General features: G+C 49.6%; 1 protein-coding gene across 1 annotated transcript in view; it reads left to right on the forward strand.

Annotated features, from left to right (window-relative positions):
• The first annotated feature begins 275 nt into the window (after window positions 1-275).
• Window positions 276-20,916, forward strand: part of SLC25A37 (solute carrier family 25 member 37) — a 46,645-nt gene continuing 26,004 nt past the window's right edge. The window contains exon 1 of the mRNA XM_003823574.6: window positions 276-713. Within this exon, the coding sequence (XP_003823622.1) occupies window positions 504-713 (210 nt within the window). The 5' untranslated portion in view covers window positions 276-503. The remainder of the gene's footprint in view (window positions 714-20,916) is intronic.

The raw sequence follows: 20,916 nt of genomic DNA on the forward strand, positions 1-20,916 counted from the left end.
ACGGGCCCCTGAGGTTTAAATTCAGGCCTTAGGAATGCCAAAGCTCACTGAGCGATTCTGTTTGCAAACCCACCCGCCACGGGGACGGATTTTCCCCGAGACACTGTCACCCATGCCTCCAGCTCTGGGCATACCCCACTGCGGCCCCTCCCCAATGACCTCCCCTGCCCCTCGCGGACCAGCCCATCCTCAAGATAGTACAACTTTCCGGGCCACCCCACGTCTCCTCTCGCCCCCGTCCGGTTGCTTGGAAATGTGCACGGGACGGTGACGTCACATAGGGAGGCGGGTCCCCACTGTCCCGCACACCAATGGCGCGGCGGCCGCCGGCCTCTTGGTTCCCGTCGATTGGTGTCTCTGGCCGCTGCGCTCCACCCCAGCCCGCCATGGCGTCAGGCGCCGCAGCCCCGGGGAGGTGGCTCCCACTTTAAGAAGTGAAGTTTTGCACCCCTCCCCCTCCCTGCCCACCTCCTGCAGCCTCCTGCGCCCCGCCGAGCTGGCGGATGGAGCTGCGCAGCGGGAGCGTGGGCAGCCAGGCGGTGGCGCGGAGGATGGATGGGGACAGCCGAGATGGCGGCGGCGGCAAGGACGCCACCGGGTCGGAAGACTACGAGAACCTGCCGACTAGCGCCTCCGTGTCCACCCACATGACAGCAGGAGCGATGGCCGGGATCCTGGAGCACTCGGTCATGTACCCGGTGGACTCGGTGAAGGTGAGGCGCGGGGAGACTTCGGGGACGCAACGAGCGGAGAAGGAGCGCGCGCGCGCATTTGCATCCCGCGCGCCGGCAGCCTCGGGGCAGCGTCCCGAAACCGAGCTCTCCCCAGGACCGCGGCTGGCCGGGGTCGCCCCAGGAGCAGCTGCGCGCAGCCTGGGCGCCGCGCCTTCCGCCGACCCCGCGAGGGTGCCCGGTCCTCGCCCCGCACCGCCCGCTGCTCCAGCCGCGTGCCCAGCCCCAGCTGCTGGCGGCGCTGAGGCGGGGGAGGCGGAGTGGCGAGCACCGCTGGCTTCGGCGGCGACTGGGCTCCCGGGGGACGCGATCGCTGAAGCTCTGCACAGTCTTACCACGCTGGCCGTTCGGGCTGGCTGGGGCCGCCCACACGTGCGCGGTTTCCGAGGGAGCTCCCCGCAGGGGAAGCCCTCACCACGCTGGCGCTGAGAAACGTGTGGCCCTGGCCCGGCCGCGCGCCCTCGGGACTTGGTGTGTGGCTGCTGCTCCCCGGGTTATTTCGGGAACTTGGGGCCGGCAAGTCTTCTCTCGACTAGTGGCAGCTCTTTACCGGTTCGACAGCGGCCCGTGGGATCCCCTTTCTGAGGGTTCCTGCACTTCTTCCCCCGACTTTGGGTCGCCGAGCCGCCGGGAGGCAATGACGTTTGCCTTCTCCTTTTGCTTGCGGGGAGGTGGGTGGGCTTGTGCCTTACAGCCCTTGCTGTGGATTGTGTGAGAGGCCCTCAGTTTCCTTTAAACCGTGTCTGTCACTTGCCCCGGTAGTTTTAACTGCATTTCTGTAAAGAGGCAGCGTTACTAGGTGCGTTTTGCCTGGTAGACTGAGGGCTGCCCTCTGTCAGCCTGCCCAGAACACCCCAGGGCCAGGATAGAGTGGTGCAGGAAGTAATGCCAGTATTGACTGTTACACGTTGCACTTTTATAGGCATAACTCGCCTAATTCATGCAACAGCCCTGGAGGTTAACAGATGAAGAAACTGAGGCGCAGAGAGGCGAACCGATTACCTTGCCCAGGCTCCTACACCACCTCCTATCCTCTGGCTGCAGCTGCAGTGTGCTTTGGGGGATTCGGAGGCCTCCCTAGGTGGCAATTATTTTGCAAGGCAGGTCCCACAGAGGCACCCCCAGCAGCTTTATCTTGTTGCTGATGCTGGTCCTGCATGAGCAGGTATGAAGGCCAGAAAGTATAACTCAGAGGGTTTTCCCGGCTCCGGGGAGCTCGCTTGGAGCCCGCAGTCAGTGTCTGGACAGGCAGAAGTCCAGTGAGGAAAGACATGGGCTTCCAAGGTGCTGCTGGACCTAAGCCTGAGCCATCACCCATATGTCCCTCCAGTGTCCCAGTGGGGAGTTAGAGGAATGGTTCTCATCTCCAGGAAAGACACTAGACTGATACCAGGTGGCATTTGTATGGGAAAGAATCTCTCAAATGTAATAAAATTCTCCATGATTGAAGCTGTTGTCTCAACTGCCCTGGGCAGAGTCTGGGGAAAGTTAGGAGCAGGGAGGTGTTATCTGAGCAGGCCCTAGTCCTACTGGTGTCTTGAGATGAATGTTCTATTCGGGAACCCCACAGTGAGTTCACTTCAGAGCATCATTTTAGCTTATTTTTAGGATTAGAAATAATTAGTTGTGCCTTCTGAGCACCCTTTGACTCTCTCAAAAGGCGTTTCTCACATGTTTAAATTGTGTGATCTGTGTTTAGTTTCTCCCTGCCCCATAGATGTTGTTATGTTTTGGTTCAGATGTCACCTGTATACTTAGTATTACTTTCCATAGCAGTTTTCACCTGTGGACAGGTTAACATGGTGTGAATGGTAGAAGGAGCCGGTCTGGTTTTCCTAGACAAGTCTGTGAAACAAGGCGTGGGTTAGCTAATCAGTGAAGTCTTCTAGGTTCTGGGATTATAACTGACCCTTAGGGGCCCTTCCATGCTGAAGTGTGCAGGGTTGGTTTTGAGGCTGCCACTGAGTGCCAAGGTCTGCCAACATCAGCACAGTTGTCTGCCCAGCATGAGGAGTCAGGGGCGCATCCTCCATCATGGAAAGGCTTGGGGGAGACCACACCTGTGTTCCTCTTAAGTATTTTGGATGATGGCGAAGACCGGGAGTAACTGAGTCAAGAAACCCGGGTTGGGCTTCAAGCCCTGCTCTCACTTGCTTCATGCCTCGGGCACTGTTCTGTGCCTTAGTTTTGTCACTATAAAGTGGGGACAGTGGACCAGCTCAGTCCCTCTCCACATTTTTAACCCATGCCCCATTTCTCTGAACACACAACACCTATCGTCCTCTTTTATGTTACTTGAAATATCAAAAGAATTATTACAGCTGAAAACAAATCTATGTAAATCGGATCTTGAAAGAGAGAAAGCTTTCTCCAGTTTTGAAAGGCGCCATTTTTAACTTTGATCTTGTAATGACAAATAAGAATGTTGAATCGGCTGGCTTTTTTCTATCCTAGGTAATGTGGACTGTGGAGCTCTGTGCTGGTCACTTTCAACCCTGAACCTGATGCTACTTATCTTGCAGTTCTAAGTGCAAAGTCGGCCTGGTGGATGCTTCCCATTATAATATTAAATTTGCTTCTTCATGAGGTCACACCTCACATCCCCAATGTCACTTTAATAACTAGTGTTTTTTACATGGTGGGCCATGACCCATTAGTGGACTCTGCATTTAAAAATAAATAAATAAATAAAAGAAGTTATTAGTGAGAGTATAAAAATATGGGTGTGCCTGGCATGCAGTGGGAGAAATGTTGAAATTCTGTTTGGGTTGTGTGTGTGTCTCTGAGTGCATTTTACAGACGTGTACAATGTACTTCTGGCTGGGAGTTCTGGTCAAACAAATATGAAAACCACTGAACCTGAGAAAATATCTCTGGAGCCCCAGCAGGCAACACTGAGATTATGAAATGGGTATTTGGAAGACCTTTGGCAATTTTCCTGCTGCTTCCTGTGTCTTCTTCTTTCCCTTGGTCCTCCCATGGTGGGATGTGAGCACTCATTCATCCATAAAGGGCCAGTCTACTGGGACCTTTGGCTGCCCTTGCGATGACAGTGAGCAGCAAAGTGATACCCAGGGAGGGAGTATAGGGTCTCTGCAGGGCTCTCACCAAATGGTGGCAATGACTTACTCCTGTCTAGGCGGGGCCTGGTGGCAGGTTTTCCATGAGCCTCTTTCTGGTGTTCCAGAGTGGCAAGGGGCACTTGGGGTGGATACAAGAACCCCTGGTCTGGTCAGGAGAGCTCAAGACTTGAGGAGCATGCCAGGTGGGTGGAGGAGGAAATTCCAACCAGATTAGGCACACCACTCGGAGACCATGCCGAGTCCCGCCTGGGGAAAGCAGGGGCAGAAGGAAACAGGAAAGATTTGAAGCCGGGGGACTTCCGCTGACCCTTTCACAACCCTTCTTTTGCTTTGCTTGTTGGGGGAAACCCTGCCTGTGACTCTCCTAGGATGAGCCCTCCTTCCCAGGTTGGTGCACCACGGAGCGTTCCCTCTAGGAGCCTCCTGGCTGACCTTATGGCATGCACAGCCAGCCTGCCCAGCTCAGCAGAGCATTACCTCAACTTCTGACTTTTCTCCTCTTCTGAGTTTTCTCCTGGCTGCAGGCAGACTGGTAGGAAGGGTGCTGGGGGGCAGTGCAGGCAGCTGCCAGAGTCCCCTCCCACCCACTTCATTGCTTTCCAAACAAAGTGCAGTTCGGTCCATGCCATTCAGCTTCAGAAGGGCGTGAAATCCCAAATTGCTCTAGTTCCTGGGACAAAATTATAATGATTTTTCTCTCTCCCTTCTTGTCTCCTCTCCCTCACATCCCCCCGCTCCCTTCTTTTCTGTCCTTTGATGAGAGGTGATTTTCTTAAAAGGCGAATTTGGAGCGAGGAATCAAAAAAGGGGTATTTGTGAGCTGCAGTCCTGTTCCTTGTTTCATGAACCCCCAGGCAGCCATGGCCTGTACCCCTCAGGCCTACCCTGAGGAGTGTGAGAACCTCATCCACTTTTCTCTGCCCTAAATTGGGGAGGGGCAGGCTGGAGCGTGGTTTGGAGGCGGGTGCCCAAGAGTACTGTGAACAGCAAAGGGGGCCTCAGCTTTTTAGTAGGGTGAGGTATTTGGGGTTGAATGGGAGGATTTAATCAGCTGCTTTGCTTAAACTATACAGGGGTGTGCACCTGGGGTGGGGGATGTGTGTGTCACCTGGAAGGGAGGAATGTGCTTCCCAAACCTTTTCCTGGCTTCCACTTGGGCACGTTTCAGCTGCATGTGGCCATCTCATTAGAGATGAGTTTTGTCCTGTCTTGCAGCAGTGACCAGTCTTGGGGAATCAGTTCCACTTTCTCTGTTTTTTAGTCTTGGGCTTCTGACTCTCTCTGACTTCAGGGGTTTCCTTCTTCTGACTCATCGGATGAACTCACCTGCTGGTGTGGAAGCCTTCAGCATCTTTCTTGAACCCCAGAGCTTTTTGGCTCTTTTCCTGTCTCCACTAGTACGGAACCTTTTCTTGTCAAAGAATTTGTGTTTTTGTTTTTGTTTTTAATCCGAAATACCGGCTGTCATGTCTCATCCATGCTGGCCACAGACATACCCCTGTGATCATGGTGTTGGCTGGACCATGCCAGGATGCATGGCTTTGCCACTCCCATGCCCACCTTGAATGTTGTGTCTGATGTTTGTCATAGGAGGGGTATATCCAATCTCTTTCTCTTTTTTTTCTCCCTCTCTCTCTCTTTTTTTTGTTTTTTTGAGACAGGGTCTCGGTCTGTCACCCAGGTTGGAGAGTAGTGGTGTGATCGCAGCTCACTGCAGCCTTGACCTCCCAGGGCTTGAGTGATCCGCCCAGCTCAGCCTCCTGAGTAGCTGGGACTACAGGCACATGCCACCATGCCTGGCTAATTTTTTTGTATTTTTTTTGTAGAGATGGTGGCCTCAATTTGTTGCCCAGACTGGTCTTGAACTCCTGGGCTCAAGCGATCCTCCCACCTTGGCCTTCCAAAGTGCTGGGATTACAGGCGTGAACCACCATGCCCAGCCTCTTTCTTTTTGTTGAACTGGAAACCTTCCCTAAAGTTCCCTCAACCTTCCCTCAAGTTCCTACTGAGATGGATTTCCCACCCTTAGAGAACTATCTTGGGGTTCAAATTCCAGTCTTTGACTTACTAGTCGGGCAGGACACTTAGCTTCTTCATGTCCTTACTTGTCAAATGGGGATCCTGATTTTCTTCCTGCTTTCTCTTTCCTGACCCAGCTTTCCATTGCTTCTTTCCCACTTCTCTCATTTTTCCAGTGGGCCTTGTGGAAGTTCCTTGTTAACAAGCTCCCTTACATCTTCCCCTCTTTACCGAATGTTTCTTTCACTTCCCCCTCCTGATGGAAATCCAGCTCCTCTTGCTAAGGGTTGGGAGCATGGACCCTTGAGTCCAAATCCCTGGGACCGGGTCCCATTTCCCAGTTAGGTGTGACCTTGGGCAAGTTTCTTAACCTCTCTGTGCTATTTCCCTATCTGTAAAAAGGAGAAGAGATGGTACCGATCTCCCAGGGTGGTTGTGAGGGTTAAGCCCTTGCTGCACTTCACGTGCCTGGTACACGCACAGAACAGTTGATACTCTCTGATGTCTGCTCTCATCTTTATCTTCATCATCATCAGCATGATTGCCATCACTTTCTCTTATTCCCTGAGGACTCTGGCATCTGATGCACAGACTTCACCTCCACAGATCTCGTCCTCACCCTGAGGATGGCCCCTCTTCGTCCCCACCCGACTCAAGTCCAAATCACTCCATTCCTTACACCTCTGAGTCAATGGCCTTCACCTCCATGGTCCCTTGACCTAACTCAGAATCTTCCTGAGATCTTAAATCCAGATTATTATAGCCTGGACCCCAAGATTGACTGCTGCAGCTGCTGGGGCCTTTAGTTTCTCTGCCTTTGGTTCTTCCAACCCTGGCTTGCCCCACCTGGGTCCTCGACAGCCCATCTGTCCCTTGGGCAGCAAAGCCCTTTAGGGGACATTCACACTGCCTCCAATGCGCATGCTCCCTGGCCTCAGCTCCACATGTCTGGGCAGCTGCTTGCATCCTTCACAAGGGTCCTGTTGCCCCTTAGCTCCCCACCCTATTGTTGTCAGCCTCAGCCTGGCATCTTGCTTCCATGTCATAGGGAAACCAGGACCTCAATCAAACCCATCTTCCTGTCACTGTCCTTCCAAACTCTCTTGCCTTCTACCCCCACTATAAGGGAACAGGTGTCTTCATTCCTTTAAGGTATATCAATGTGGCAGAGAAGGGAGATGTATACAAACCACCTTGACACCAGGATTTGAATACTGGCTGCACACCTGGGCACATTACCTAACCTCTCTAAGCTCAGGTTCCTTCTCTGCAAAGTGGGGATATGAATACTGTATTAGTCTGTTTTCAAGCTGCTGATAAAGACATACCTGAGACTGCGTAATTTATACAGAAAGAGGTTTAATGGACTCACAGTTCCACGTGGCTGGGGAGGCCTCACAATCATGGCAGAAGGCAAAAGGCACATCTTACATGGTAACAGACAAGAAAGAGGACAGAACCCAGTGAAAGGGGTTTTCCCCATATAAAATCATCAGATCTCGTGAGACTTATTCACTACCATGAGAACAGTATGGGGGAAACTGCCCCCATGATTCAGTTACCTCCCACTGGGTCCCTCCCATAACACGTGGAGCCACAATTCAAGTTGAGATTTGAGTGGGGACGCAGCCAAACCATATCAAATACCAAGAGCTATTTTATAGGGTTGTTGTAAGAATTAAATGAGGCAACATATGTAAAGTTCTTGCCACAGTGCGTGGTGCGTATGTTGTCAATAAATGGTGATGGTGATGTCATTTTTGTCCCCTCACTCTTGAGTGACTCGGTTCTGGGATCTTTAGCCTTCCTGCTCCATTGAGTTTTTCTCAAAAGTGTTTCTACAGATCCAAGCCCATCCTGTCTTAAATAAACCCCAGACTTCTCACCTTGACCTCACATGCACCCCCAATATTTCTTCCCATAAACAAACTGTTGCCCCTTTTTTTCCTCCTTAAAACAACAAATGTTCTGAAAGAACTATTGACACTGGTCTCTACTTCCTTACTGCCACCCCTGCTTCCTGGCTTTTGCACTGCCCAGCCGCAGCCTCACAGAGACTTCTGGCTACCCATCATCTTCCTGGCCCACCCTGCTGCCTCTGTTCCTGCCAGGGGCACCTCCGAGAGGGGGTTGGCCCTGCGATCCTCAGTTTTCCTCTTTGGGCATGGCTTCTCCTCAGGAATGTGCCCTTCCACCTCATTTTCCCCAGCACACATGCCTCAGTTTCCTCCTGGGACCTGATGGCTCCCAGATCACTATCTTGGGCCCAGACTTTCTGGAGCTGAATCTTCAGTTGCCTCGGAGCCTCCTCAGACTCAGTGTGGCCAGAATGGTGGTCCTGGCTTCCCCTCGGGCCTGCCCTTCTGCCTCCTTCTGCACCCTGGGATGGTCGTCAGCTTTTCTCCCACTGCTGCCCTGTATGCAGGGAAGGCCTGCCTGTGGCTGTATCTGTAATACTTCTTGAATGTGTTTCCTTCTCTCCCTCCCCACAGCTACTTACTGCCTTGGTTCAGGGACCTGGATGTCTCCTCTTCCTTGAGATCCCAGACTGCCCAAGTTAAAAGTGAGTTTAGGCCGAGCTCAGTGGCTCACGCCTGTAATCCCAATACCTTGAGAGGCCGAGGTGGGAGGATCACTTGAGGCCAGGAGTTGGAGACTAGCCTGGGCAACATAGCGAGACCCCATAGGTACAAAAAATAAAGACATTAGCTTGGTATAGTGGTATGCGCCAGTGGTCTCAGCTTCTTGGGAGGCTGAGGTGGGGGAATCGCTTGAGCCTGGGAGGTCGAGGCTGTAGTGAGCTATGATTGGACCACTGCACTCCAGCCTGGGCAACAGAGCAAGACCCTGTCTCAAAAAAAAAAAATGAGATTACTCTCTCCTGCCTCACATTTCCCTATTGCCCATTGCTGCTTTGTTTTTCTCCCCAGCAGTTGTTACTTCGTAACACACACCATCATTTATTTATATTGTTTACATATTTTACTTATATTTATAGTATTATTTGTATTGTTTATGGTCTCTCTTCCCTCATCAGAATGTAGGCTCCAAGTGGGCAGGGATGTATGCTCTTCTGTTCACCACTGTATTCCCATTGCCAGAAATACAGTAGGTGCTCAGTAAGTATTTGATGGAGGAGCTTCTGCAGTTCATTCTGCACGTCAGTCATGGCTGGTCCTGCTCTTCAGCCTCCAAGCCCAGCAGCTTCCTGGTGGGCTGCAGTTTTCTCATCGGAAATAGAGAAGAGTAGCAGTGCCGATTCTGCCTCCCTTGCAGGTCTTTTTAGTGCATCTAGTTGGAAAATACAGGCAGGTTTGCAGGGAACACAGTTTTCAAAGTGTAAAGCTCAGTGCAGGTGCTAGGTCATGGTGTTTATTGTCACACTGGGATCCTGCGGGAGAGGTAAGTTTAGCTGATTGGAGTGGAAGATCCAGCCCATTCTTCATGGTGCCTGCCTCAGAGCCTGCAAGCCTGCAGAAAGACAGGGAGTAGCCACGTCTTTCTGCAGTTCACACCTGTGTGTCTCCCCACCTGATAATCCCTTAGCACTTCTGTTTGCCTTGCATGTAAAGCCTGACCTTTGCATGGTAGGCACACAGACTGAAACTCTTTCCTCCTCCAGCCTTTCTTGGACTCATCCAAAGAATGACAAAGAAGTATTTTGTGAATATTGGTTGAATGAAGGAAGGCACAGCTTTTTAAAAAAGATGAAAAAAAAAAAGTTATGAAAAGCTTTAAAACTTGCTATTGGCTGGGCGTGGTGGCTCACACCTATAATCCCAGCACTTTGGGAGGCCGAGGCGGGCAGATCACCTGAGGTCAGGAGTTTGAGACCAGCCTGGCCAACATGGTGAAACCCCGTCTCTACTAAAAATACAAAAATTAGCTGGGTGTGGTGGCGGGTGCCTGTAATCCCAGCTACTTGGGTGGCTGAGGAAGGAGAATCACTTGAACCTGGGAGGCGGAGGTTGCAGTGAGCCGAGATTGCACCATTGCACTCCAGCCTGGACAACAGAGCGAGACTTCATCTCAAAAAAAAAAAAAAAAAAAACAGAGAAAAAAAAACTTGCTATTAAACAAATTCCAGTTTTGATTTTTGTTTTGCATTGGTTTTGAATCCATGCATGTTATGGCCACAAAGAAGACTTTCTTGGCTCCGTTGTTTGTCGTGTGTGTGTGTGTGTGTGTGTGTGTGTGTGTGTGTGTAGAACCCAGCAAGCAGCAGCTATACCCCGATGAGGCAATGTCTTCATTTGGCCACTCATGTCATTCCACATTTCCTGAGTGCCCTCTTGGCTAGGCACTGTGCTAGACACTGGGCTACAAAAATAAGAATGCCTGGTCCCCGTTCTCAAAGTAAGCTTGCTTCCTATAATTAGACCCTGAGCTAAGGCGACAGAACCAGCTCCCTTTCAAGACAAGAGTCGCCTGTCTTGATGGACTTTCAGATGGGCTGGGAGAACAAGGTCTGGGGTGTATGGACTCTGGACTGCTCAAGCTGCTGCCGTCTTGCAGGTCTAGAGCCTACAGGGTAGCGTCGTTCTAGTTTCTTTGCTGGGCGCTCTGGAATTTGTTCTTTCTCCTGCGAGAGACAGTGGTCCTCAGTTGTGTTCCCTCCCCACCATCCTCACCCTCCCTCCCACGGTGGTTAGTCATTCTGGAGGCTCAAGTTGGCTCACAGAAGGTGCTCTTGAAAACATCCCCCACCCTCCTCGTAACCCCAGACAGGAAGGGCCGTTGTCGGGTACTAAGAGGTGTTATGGTTTCACATTCGTGCTTTCTCTCTGAAGAGAAAACAAAACATGTTGAAATAGGGAGAAATCCCAGCAGCAGCTTGCTTGAAGCAAGGGTTGCATAACAGGTCTAGGAAACGTCTGGCCGTGTGGGTCAAGTTGAGGGACTGCAGCCTTGTGTCACTGAGGGAACTTCTTCCGGGTCCACCGAGCCTCTGGATCCATCAGATCCATCCAGAGAGCCACTTGGAAGGCTCTGGAACCTTGAGGTCTGGCTGGCCACGTGGTCTGCGATGGCTGTCACTGGTGAAAGAGAGACCCTGGCTGATATTTAGCCAACAGTGTTTATTCCCTGGCATGACCAGAAAGGGTGCATTTGAGACACTGCTGTGGGTGGGGGACCCGGAGGAGTGTTTGTGTGTCAGACTTACGCTGGTGTTGAGGCCCTAGAAAGGTCACCAAACTGGGGCGGGGTGCAGGCCCCGTGAATTTAAGTCCTGGTCCTGCCATTAACCAGCTTGGAAACCTTGGGCTAATCATTTCTCTGAGCTGGTTTTCTTGTGAATCTAGACTAGTGTCATCTACTTTACCTTTTTGACAGGGCTGTTGGGAAGCTTAGGTGAGATAGATTTGTGAATAGCTCTTGCAAACCTTAACACGCAAAGCTAATGACAGATTGTATCAGAGGCAATGTGCTTGATTATTAGAGCTGTTTAGGTTAACAGCACAACCTCTGCGGCCAGACTGCCTGGAGTGGCACCTGGTCAAGTTCCTGAAACCTCTCTCTGCCTTATTTTTCTCATCTATAAAATGGGGCTAATAACTTTACCCATTTCAGTGTTGCTGTGAGAATTAATTGAGATGATACACCTAGAATGTTAAGGCACATGGCAAATGCCCCATTAATATCAGCTCCTCTTGTTATTTCTAAAAGTATTACTTCAATGCCTGGGTATGTTTGTATATTGCTGGTGCAATTGTTAATTATATTATTTTTGTATTGTTAGCTTTTATTTGGTCATTTGATCCTCTTAGCTCTCCTTTGAGGGTGAGAAAAGGCAGGTGTTGTTTCTCATTTCATATTTGAGAAAACTGAACTTCAGAAAAATTACATGCCCTAGAACTCGGGCCTTTTTCTGCTCCAGAGCTAAAAGCGAGAGAAGAGAGGAAGGGAATTAGGCTGGAGCACGTCAGTAGGATGTTGGATGCAGACTCAGATGTTAATGGCAGCAGAGCCCTTGAGCTGGATTCTAGAATATGAGAAAGGGCTGAGATTGATGATGGGGCCCAGCTGCATTGTTGGGACGGAGGAACCAGAGTTGAGTCGAGGGAGTAACTCCAGGAAATCATGGCACCCAGAAAGTGTGGCACAGAATGCAGGGCTCTAACGTATAGTTAGGAGTTCTTTGGGCAAGTACTCCAGCAAGCAAGGAAGAAGGATGATGACATATGGTTATTGCCACAGGATATTTTTGGCTGCGTCTGGCTTCTCTCTCTGAAACAAATTGCAGTTGCTGTGACACCTTCTCATTTCAGCAGTGAGTCGAAGTTGCACTCAATATAGTGTTTTGAATTCGGACTAGTCGTGAAGATTCCTTCCCAGATCATAGTATATGTATATAAGTGACTTACTGGGAAGAGCACTACATCATAGTTCCGTGGTCCACTAAGGCTGCAGTTTTCTTATCTGAAATAAGGAAGGGTAACGGTGCCCATCCTGCCTCCCCTGGCAGGTCCGCTTATGCATGTAGTGAGAAAATACAGGCAGGCTTGCAGGGAACACCGCTTTAAAAGTATAAAGCTCTCTGTGCAGGTGCTAGGTCATGGTATTTATTATCACACTGGGATCCTGTGGGAGGGGTAAGGTTAGCTCATTGGAATGGAAAATCCAGGCTCTCATTCCAGCACTAGGACTCAGTGCAGCTGCCTGGCCTTGGGCACTTAACCTCTCTCCTTACAGTGTCTCCCATCTGTTGAGCCAAGACAGGGTGGCTGTCTGCTGCCGCCCATTTGGCTGGCTAATGAGGAAGAGCCAGTGCTGCTCACAGCATGCTCATTTCGTGGTAATGTAGACAGGGGATAGTAGTGGCTGCGTGTAGCAGAAACCAGCAGGGTAGGACCGGATGAGCCCACCTTCAGGGAGGTGTACCCAGGGCTGTTAGTTTGAGGACGTCTGTGGGATTTTATATCCTTACTCTTATTTTCCAAGAAAGTCTGTCCCTTTGAGCACCAGGCAGATGAGTCTGGGGACGCTGTGAGGAGGGGTCCCCCAGGAGCAGGAAGGTGACTAATGATCCCGGAAGAATGACTGTGTGTGTTTGCAGACGCCTGGGCTCTTCCCCACTTTGGCCTTTCCCGTCACTGTTTTCCTCACTTGCTAAAGAGGAGAAGGAGGTAACGCACACAAGTGCCTTTGTCTCAGGGTCCCCACGGTGCCCATCTTGAGGGATTTGCGGGCGCCTTGCATTGCCCAAGGCCTGGCTTGAGAAGCAGAACGTGGAGAGAGAGGTTGCAGCCTGCAGGAAGCTGGCCAGCCAGACCTGCCGGGCAGCGGGACCCGCGGGCAGTGCCTCTGACTCACGGCACGTCCTTGATGCGCAGTGCTCCCCTCCCCACTTTCTCTGCCCTCCTGTGGATCACGGGTGTCCTAGGGCTGTTGGGAGCCTGGATTAAAGTTGCTGAGTGGCCGGCTGATGATCAGATCCAGGGAGTCAGACCAGAGGTGGGGACATCTTTTCAAAGGCAAGAAGATGCTGCCAGTGCGTGTATATACATATGAGGGTGGAAGGGGTAAACCCAGGGTGTGTCTTTAACTGAAGAATCAAGAAAGCTGCTTTCCTTAGTCACCCGCCTCTGTGGTTCGTTTGCTAAACGTTGGCTTGCGTTAGCCTGATTCACAGTAATGTGGCTCCCTAGGAAGATTCAAATGGTATTTGTGAAAATGTAGGTTCATCCCCTGCCCTTCATTGAATGACTGAATTACAGCCAGCACCACATAACAGTGTTTCGGTCAACTATGGACTCCATGTGTGACGAGACAGTGATCCCATAGATTATAGTGGAGCTGAAAAATTCCTATTACCTAGGGGCATCACAACGCATTGCATTTCGCCCGTGTTTGGGATGATGCTGGTGTAAACCTACTATGCTGCCAGTCATGTAAAAGTATAGCACACACAATTAGTAGGTAATGCTTGCAAATAATAATGAAAGACTCTGCTTTCATTATGTATTTACTGTGCTATACTTTTTGTCATTACTTTAGAGTGTACTCCTACTTTTTTTTTTTTTTTGAGACGGAGTTTCACTCTTGTCGCGTAGGCTGGAGCGAAGTGGCGCGATCTCGGCTCACTGCAACCTCCACCTCCTGGGTTCAAGCGATTCTCCTGCCTCAGCTTCCCAGAGTAGCTGAGATTACAGGCATGCACCGCCAAGCATGGCTAATTTTGTATTTTTGGTAGAGACAGGGTTTCACCATGTTGGCCAGGCTGGTCACCAACTCCTGACCTCAGGTGACCCGCCCTCCTCAGCCTCCCAGAGTGTTGGGATTACAGGTGTGAGCCACCGCCCCTGGCCTTTTTTTTTTTTTTTTTTTTTAAGTTAACTGTAAAACAGCCTCAGGCAGGTCCTTCAGGAGGGATTCCAGAAGAAGGCATTGCGATCACAGGAGGTGCCAGCTGCATTGGGACAAGATGTGGAGGTGGAAGACAGTGATATTGATGATCCTGACCCTCTGTAAGCCTAGGCTAATGTGTATGTTTAAGAAAAAAGTTTAAAAAGTAAAAAAATAAAAAATGTTAAAAGGAAAAGCTTATAGAATAAGGATATAGAGAAAAAATATTTTTTGTACAGCTGTGCAATGCGTTTTGTGTTTTAAGCCAAGTGTTATTACAAGAGTCAAAAAGTCAAAAAATTGAAATTTATAAAACAAAAACATTACAGTAAGCTAAATGTAATTAATTAATTTTATTTATTTATTTTTTTTTTAGAGACAGGGTCTTGCTTTGTCGCCTAGGCTGGAGTGCAGTGTTGAGATCATAGTTTACTGCAGCCTCGAACTCCTGGGTACAAGGAATCCTCCCTCCTCAGCCTCCTGAGTAGCTGGGATTACAGGTGCGCACCACCACACAGCTAATTTTTAAATTGGTGTAGCGATGGAGTTTCGCAATGTTGGCCAGGTGGTCTCAAGCTCTTGGCCTCAAGCAGTCCTCCTGCCTCGACCTCCCAAAGTGCTAGGATTACAGGTATGAGTCACCATGCCCAACCTTGAAATTTAATTTATTATGGAAGAAAGCAAAAGTTTAAAAAATAAATTTAGTGTAGCCTAAGTGTACAGTGTTTATAAAGTCTACGGTAGTGCACAGGAATGTCCCAGGCCTTCACATTTACTCACCACCACTCACTCAAACTCACCCAGAGCAACTTCCAGTTCTGCAAGCTCCATTCATGGTAAATGCCCTACACAGGTGTACCATTAAAAAAAAATCTTTTGGCTGGTTGTGATGGCTCACGCCTGTAATCCCATCTCCTGGCTTCATGCCATTCTCCTTCCCCAGCTTCCCGAGTTGCTGGGACTACAGGCGCCTGCCACCACGCCCAGCTAATTTTTGTATTTTTAGTAGAGATGGGGTTTCGCTGTGTTAGCCAGTATGGTCTCGATCTCCTGACCTTGTTGTGATCTGCTTGCCTCGGCCTTCCAAGATGCTGGGATTACAGGCGTGAGCCACTGCGCCCAGCAAAAAACAAACTTTTATGTGGTATTTTCACTGTACTTTTTTTTTGTTGTTGAGACGGAGTTTCACTTTTGTTGCCCAGGCTGGAATGCAGTGGCACAATCTCGGCTCACCGCAACCTCTGCCTACTGGGTTCAAGCAATTCTCCTGCCTCAGCCTCCCGAGTAGATGGGATTACAGGTGTGTGCCACCACGCCTGGCTAATTTTGTATTTTTAGTAGAGACGGGGTTTCACCATGTTGGCCAGGCTGGTCTCGAACTCCCAACCTCAAGTGATCCACCTGCCCTAGCCTCCCAAAGTGCTGGGATTACAGTTGTGAGTCACCGCGCCCAGCCTTCACTGTACTTTTGGTATATTTAGATTCATTTAGATAACAAATACCATGGTATTCCAGTTGCCTGCTGTATTCAGTACAGTAGCATGCTGTACAGGTTTGTAGCCTAAGAGCAACACGCTATAGCGTACAGCCTAGGTGTGCGGTAGCTATCCCCCCTCAGTTTGTGTAAGTACACTCTGTGATGTTCACAGAAGGATGAAGTCACCTAACAATGCATATCTCAGAACATATCCCTGTCATTTGCGATGCGTGACTGTAATTAAGGAATGGGGCCTATGGGGTATGACCGTGGGTGCTGGGCAGTAAGGAGATGGAGGCTTGACACAACCCAGGCATTCCCCATGGGAGCCCCTTTGTGGCAGGAAGGACAGATGTCCAATGAATCATTCCTTTCAGGAGTGATGAGCTCAGTCTTCAGGGATCCTGCACCTCATGGGGAGGAGTTGGGAAAGGCCCCCCGAGGAAGGAATATCTCAGTATCTCTATCTAGACCTGAAGGAGATGTGGATGTTACAACTAAACTGTATGATTCTCTGTGTCCCTGAGAACATCACGGCCTATTTCCAAGGTGCCTGGCCATCCCCAGGGTGCCTGCATGCCGCTGACACTGTAATCTGGGGTTCTGCTCTGAGCTGAGAAAGTGTCTGTGGTTTGGGGTCATTAGGTGGCAGCTCTTCTCCTCTCTGTTCTGAAATCTTAATTCCCTGTTTGACTGCCTGGTGGCTTTCAGAGAAGCCCAGCCTCCTCCCAGGTGGGAACTTTCACTGTCGAACTAAGGACCCGAGGAGGGTGGAAACAGGAGGAAGGAAGGCTAAGTGGTCACATCAGAGGCATTTCTGCTCATCGTTGGCTCATAATAGGTGGCAGTAGGGGCTGGTGGAGCAGTGGCCAGGTAAGTTGCTAAAAATAAAACATGCTCATGTGACGTGTGCAGGTTTAGGGTTTGCCTGAGTGAGCTTTCCTGGTCCAGGTCACAACTTGTAGGGCAAAGAGAGACTTGAGGATGGTGTAGGCGACAACTGTGCCTTCCAAAGGTCAGAGATGGACCTGGGATCTTGTAGTACCAGGGCCTGCTCTGGAGGCTCAGATTCGTGTGTCACTTCTTGTCTCTTTTGAAAGGTAACTGGAGAGCTGGACACTTTCCTGTCCTCTCTCTTTCCTTGTAGCCTTCCTCTCTCAGAGATGGCCTGCTATCAAATGCCAGGGGCACAGTCAGCTGGGCTTGGTAAAGGGCCTGAGATGAGAGCTTGGGGACTTTCCCGCTGGAGTCCATGATAGTCCAGGGTGTAGACAGAAGCTCTTGGATCTCGCAGCTTTGGAAACCGAGTCCTGTTTCTCCAACAGGCCAGTGCGGTGACAGGGGCACAGACCTGCTATCCTCTCTATTTGTGTGTCCACCGATTCCCTGGTACAGGGGGTCTTTGTTACAAAATCTCCTTGCTGGGTGCTTTGAAGGAGCACGTGTGTGGGCCTTTTTCAGGGTCATTAGACAATGCCAAGCTGTCACTCAGAAGAAATGGTCAGGATAGAAGCATAGAAAATGCCCTGTGGAAATGTAGATGAGTGTTCTGGCTCACACCTGTAATCCCAGCTACTCAGGAGGCTGAGGCAGGGGGATTGCTGGCGGACAGCAGTTCGAGACCAGCCTTGGCAACGGAGCAAGACCCTAACTCTAAAAATAAAAATAAAAAAATAGGCCAGGCGCGGTGGCTCACGCCTGTAATTCCAGCACTTTGTGAGGCCGAGACGAGCGGATCATGAGGTCAGAAGTTTGAGACCAGCCTGGCCAACATGGTGAAACCCCGTCTCTACTAAAAATACAAAAATTAGCTGGGTGTGGTAGCAGATGCCTGTAATCTCAGCTACTTGAGAGGCTGAGGCGGGAGAATCACTTGAACCCGGGAGGCAGAGGTTGCATTGAGCTGAGATCGTGCCATTGCACTCCAGGCCAGGCAACAAGAGCAAGACTCTGTCTCAAGAAAAAAAAAAAAAAAAATTGGTTTTGTGTGGTGGTGCACACCTGTAGTCCCAGCTACTCAGGAGGCTGAGGTGGGAAGATTGCTTGAGCCCAGGAGTTTGAGGTTGCAGTGAGCCATGATCATGCTACTGCACTCTAGCCTGGGTGACAGCAAGATCCTGTCTCTAAAAAAATTAAAATAAATAAGTAAAAGAACAGAAAATGCCCTATGTGGGGAGAAGGGTTATCTGTGAAAGGAGTTAGAAACCTCAAGTGTATGTAAGTAAGACTGGAGATCTCTCTGTTAATGAAATTGTGGTTAAAATTTTTTTTTTCTTGAACCTTGGCTTCTCAGGCAATAACTGAATTTTAAGGTGTGTGTGTATATATATATATATATGTTGTGTATATATATGTGTGTGTGTGTATATATGTGTGTGTGTGTGTATATATATATATATATATATATATTTGGGCCAGGAAGGGTGAAGTGTTAAATTGCCTTACTTAGAAAATTAAGGTAGATTTGTGTTTAGCCCTTAGAGCTTCAAAAATATCAGCTCAGAAATGACTTTTAATTGTGCAGGTGATAAAATCACAAGAAAAAAATTCATCTACAAGTTGGAATGACTCTTAGCTACTTATTTGTTTTTAAATATTTTTTTCCAATTTTGGAAGGAAGTAGAGAAGGAGTTAGAACTGTAATTTGCTATTATGGGGGTTGGGGTGCAGTGCGTATTAGTACAATGTTAGGTGGTGGCAGGTTCCGTTTATCCTTGGAATTAGCACTGCTCCCCCCACAGGCTTCTGGGAGTTGGGAGCGGGCTGGTTGGTGACGCTTTGCCTGGCCTTGGATAAGAACTCTTGTTTTCAAATTCCCTTGAGGTCTCTTCCAAGAATCTTTTGCATTTTTTCTGATAAATCAATCATAAGGAAGTTTCTGAAATTCTCTTTCAAACCCTACAACCCACAAGTTACTGCAAAGCTGGGCTTCTACCAGAAGTGAGTGATTTGAAATTGAAAACAGATTTCGGATCTCACCTGAGTAGCTCGAGTGTAAGGGAGGGACTGGGAGAGCCACGGAGAACATTTGTCAATCCAGAACCGGCCATTCATGGTGTTGCTTGACTGGAGGGCAGGGAAGGAAAGGACTAGAAGCAAGGCGAAAGCAGATCTTTCTGTAGATACACACGTGTAAGGCTTGGATTTGCATTTTAGGGTAAATTGTAATTAGCTTGAGATGACCAGGGGCCCACCAATCAAGTGACTCTGGGAAAAACACTTGTCTACATCTTAAGTTTCTTTGTCTATAAAATGTCAAGATTGAACTAACACTACATGAGTCTCTTGGGAACTCACCAGTTCTAAAATTTCCACTCCTTCTTTTCACAGGGCAGTATAACTTTAACTCCCTGTTTCAACTTTGGGTGTAAAATACAGGCTCACAAGCACTTTTGCTTTGCAGCGGAAGCTAGGAAGACCCTGCTGTGGAATTTTGCAGAGGGGCTGAGCAGTGGTGGGAAGGACCAGCGGCCCATGTACCATGTTGGGCCCCTGCATTCCAAGGTGTCTGCCTAGAAATAAATGATAGTTTATTTAACATACTTGAAACTTCCAACGACAACACTTCAAGACTGCAAATCATCCATCCGGGCAATTACAGAAATGCTGAATGGCCACAGCCCCGCCCTGGAATCAAGGGGAGAAGTGTGGCAGATGCTTCTGGAAGGCTCTGTTTACAGCTCTCTGACTCCTTCCTGCCAGAACCTTTCACAAGTTCACTACCAGGAAGCTGAGTCATCCAGGGGTCAGCCGGCATGGCCAAGGTCACCCCGCACTGCCAGCAGCACAGATGGGGTTAGCCCATCATTCCAGAGGAGCATCCGTGGGAATGATGGGGTTGGGGAGCTGGGGAGCCTCCCTGCAGCATCTCCCCGCCATGGTGTTTTGCATTTCCTGTAGATTTCGCAGTGAGAAACGGTCTCCTCTTATATTCACTTCATTTCTTCTCTCTTTCTTTCTTTCTTTTTTTTGAAATGGAGTCTGTCTCTGTCGCCAGGCTGGACTGCAGTGGCGTGATCTCGGTTCACTGCAACCTCTGCCTCCCGGGTTCAAGCGATTCTCCTGCTTCAGCCTCCTGAGTAGCTGGGACTACAGGCATGTGCCACCACGCCCAGCTAATTTTTTGTATTCTCAGTAGAGTTGGGATTTCACCATGTTGGTCGGGGTGGTCTCGATCTCCTGACCTTGTGATTCATCCGCCTTGGCCTCCCAAAGTGCCGGGATTACAGGCGTGAGCCACCACGTCCGGCCTTTTTTTTTTTTTTTTTTAGACTTGTTGCCCCCCCAGGATGGAGTGCAGTGGCGCAATGTCGGCTCACTGTAACCTCCACCTCCTGGGTTCAAGCGATGCTACTGCCTCAGCCTCCCAAGTAGCTGGGATTACAGGCATACACCACCACACCAGGCTGATTTTATAGTTTTAGTAGAGACTGGGTTTCTCCATGTTGGTCAGGCTGGTCTCAAATTCCCGACCTCAGGTGATCTGCCCGCCTCAGCCTCCTAAAGTGCTGGGATTACAGGCATGAGTCACTGCGCCTGGCCAAAGGCAAGAGATGAGGACCATATAGATGGAAACACAGCATTAAGGGTAAAACACCCTCCCTCTGCTCTGCCTGGTGTTCAGGGCCCAGCATGGGCTGTATGTCCTACACTTCGTTTCAGGCTCATCTTCAGGTGACACCAGCCTTCTCGGAGCCTCTGTCCACATCCCACCTGTCACTACCTCTGCCCTAACTTCACCTTCAGTGGTCACTGCCAGGACCCCTCCCCAAATCTAAATGAGGTCCCCCTGCGTTTGCCCTCATTGCACCTTCTACTTTTGCCTCATGGCATTTAGAGTTTGGAATTTTTTATCGATAGGATTTTTAGTACTTTTTCTCTCCTCTACTAGACTATAAACTCCTTGAAGGCAAAGACGACACCTGCTCCCTCAGTTCCAGCAGCCCCTAACACTGTGCTGACATTTAGGTAGTAGCAGCGTTTTCTTGCAGAACGATCCTGTAGTTTTACCAGCTGAAACTTCTGTGGTCTGGGGAGTCACTCATCTCTGGTCCCTGCCTCCTCCTCTTGCTTTTGGAAACCCTTCTGGCCAGACGGCTTTGGTTTAAATTATATGCCGGAGCTCTTGGTTTCCAGGGAGAGGGTTTTAGCATAAAAATCTCCCTCATGATGGAAGGTTCCTGCTATTACCTTTTGCATCCAATACGACTTAAATTGACTCCTCCAAAAGCTTCGGAAGTAATTTGTACCTATTGTCTAG

Source organism: Pan paniscus, chromosome 7 (genome assembly GCF_029289425.2).
Source record: "Pan paniscus chromosome 7, NHGRI_mPanPan1-v2.0_pri, whole genome shotgun sequence".
Classification (NCBI taxonomy): Eukaryota; Metazoa; Chordata; class Mammalia; order Primates; family Hominidae; genus Pan; species Pan paniscus.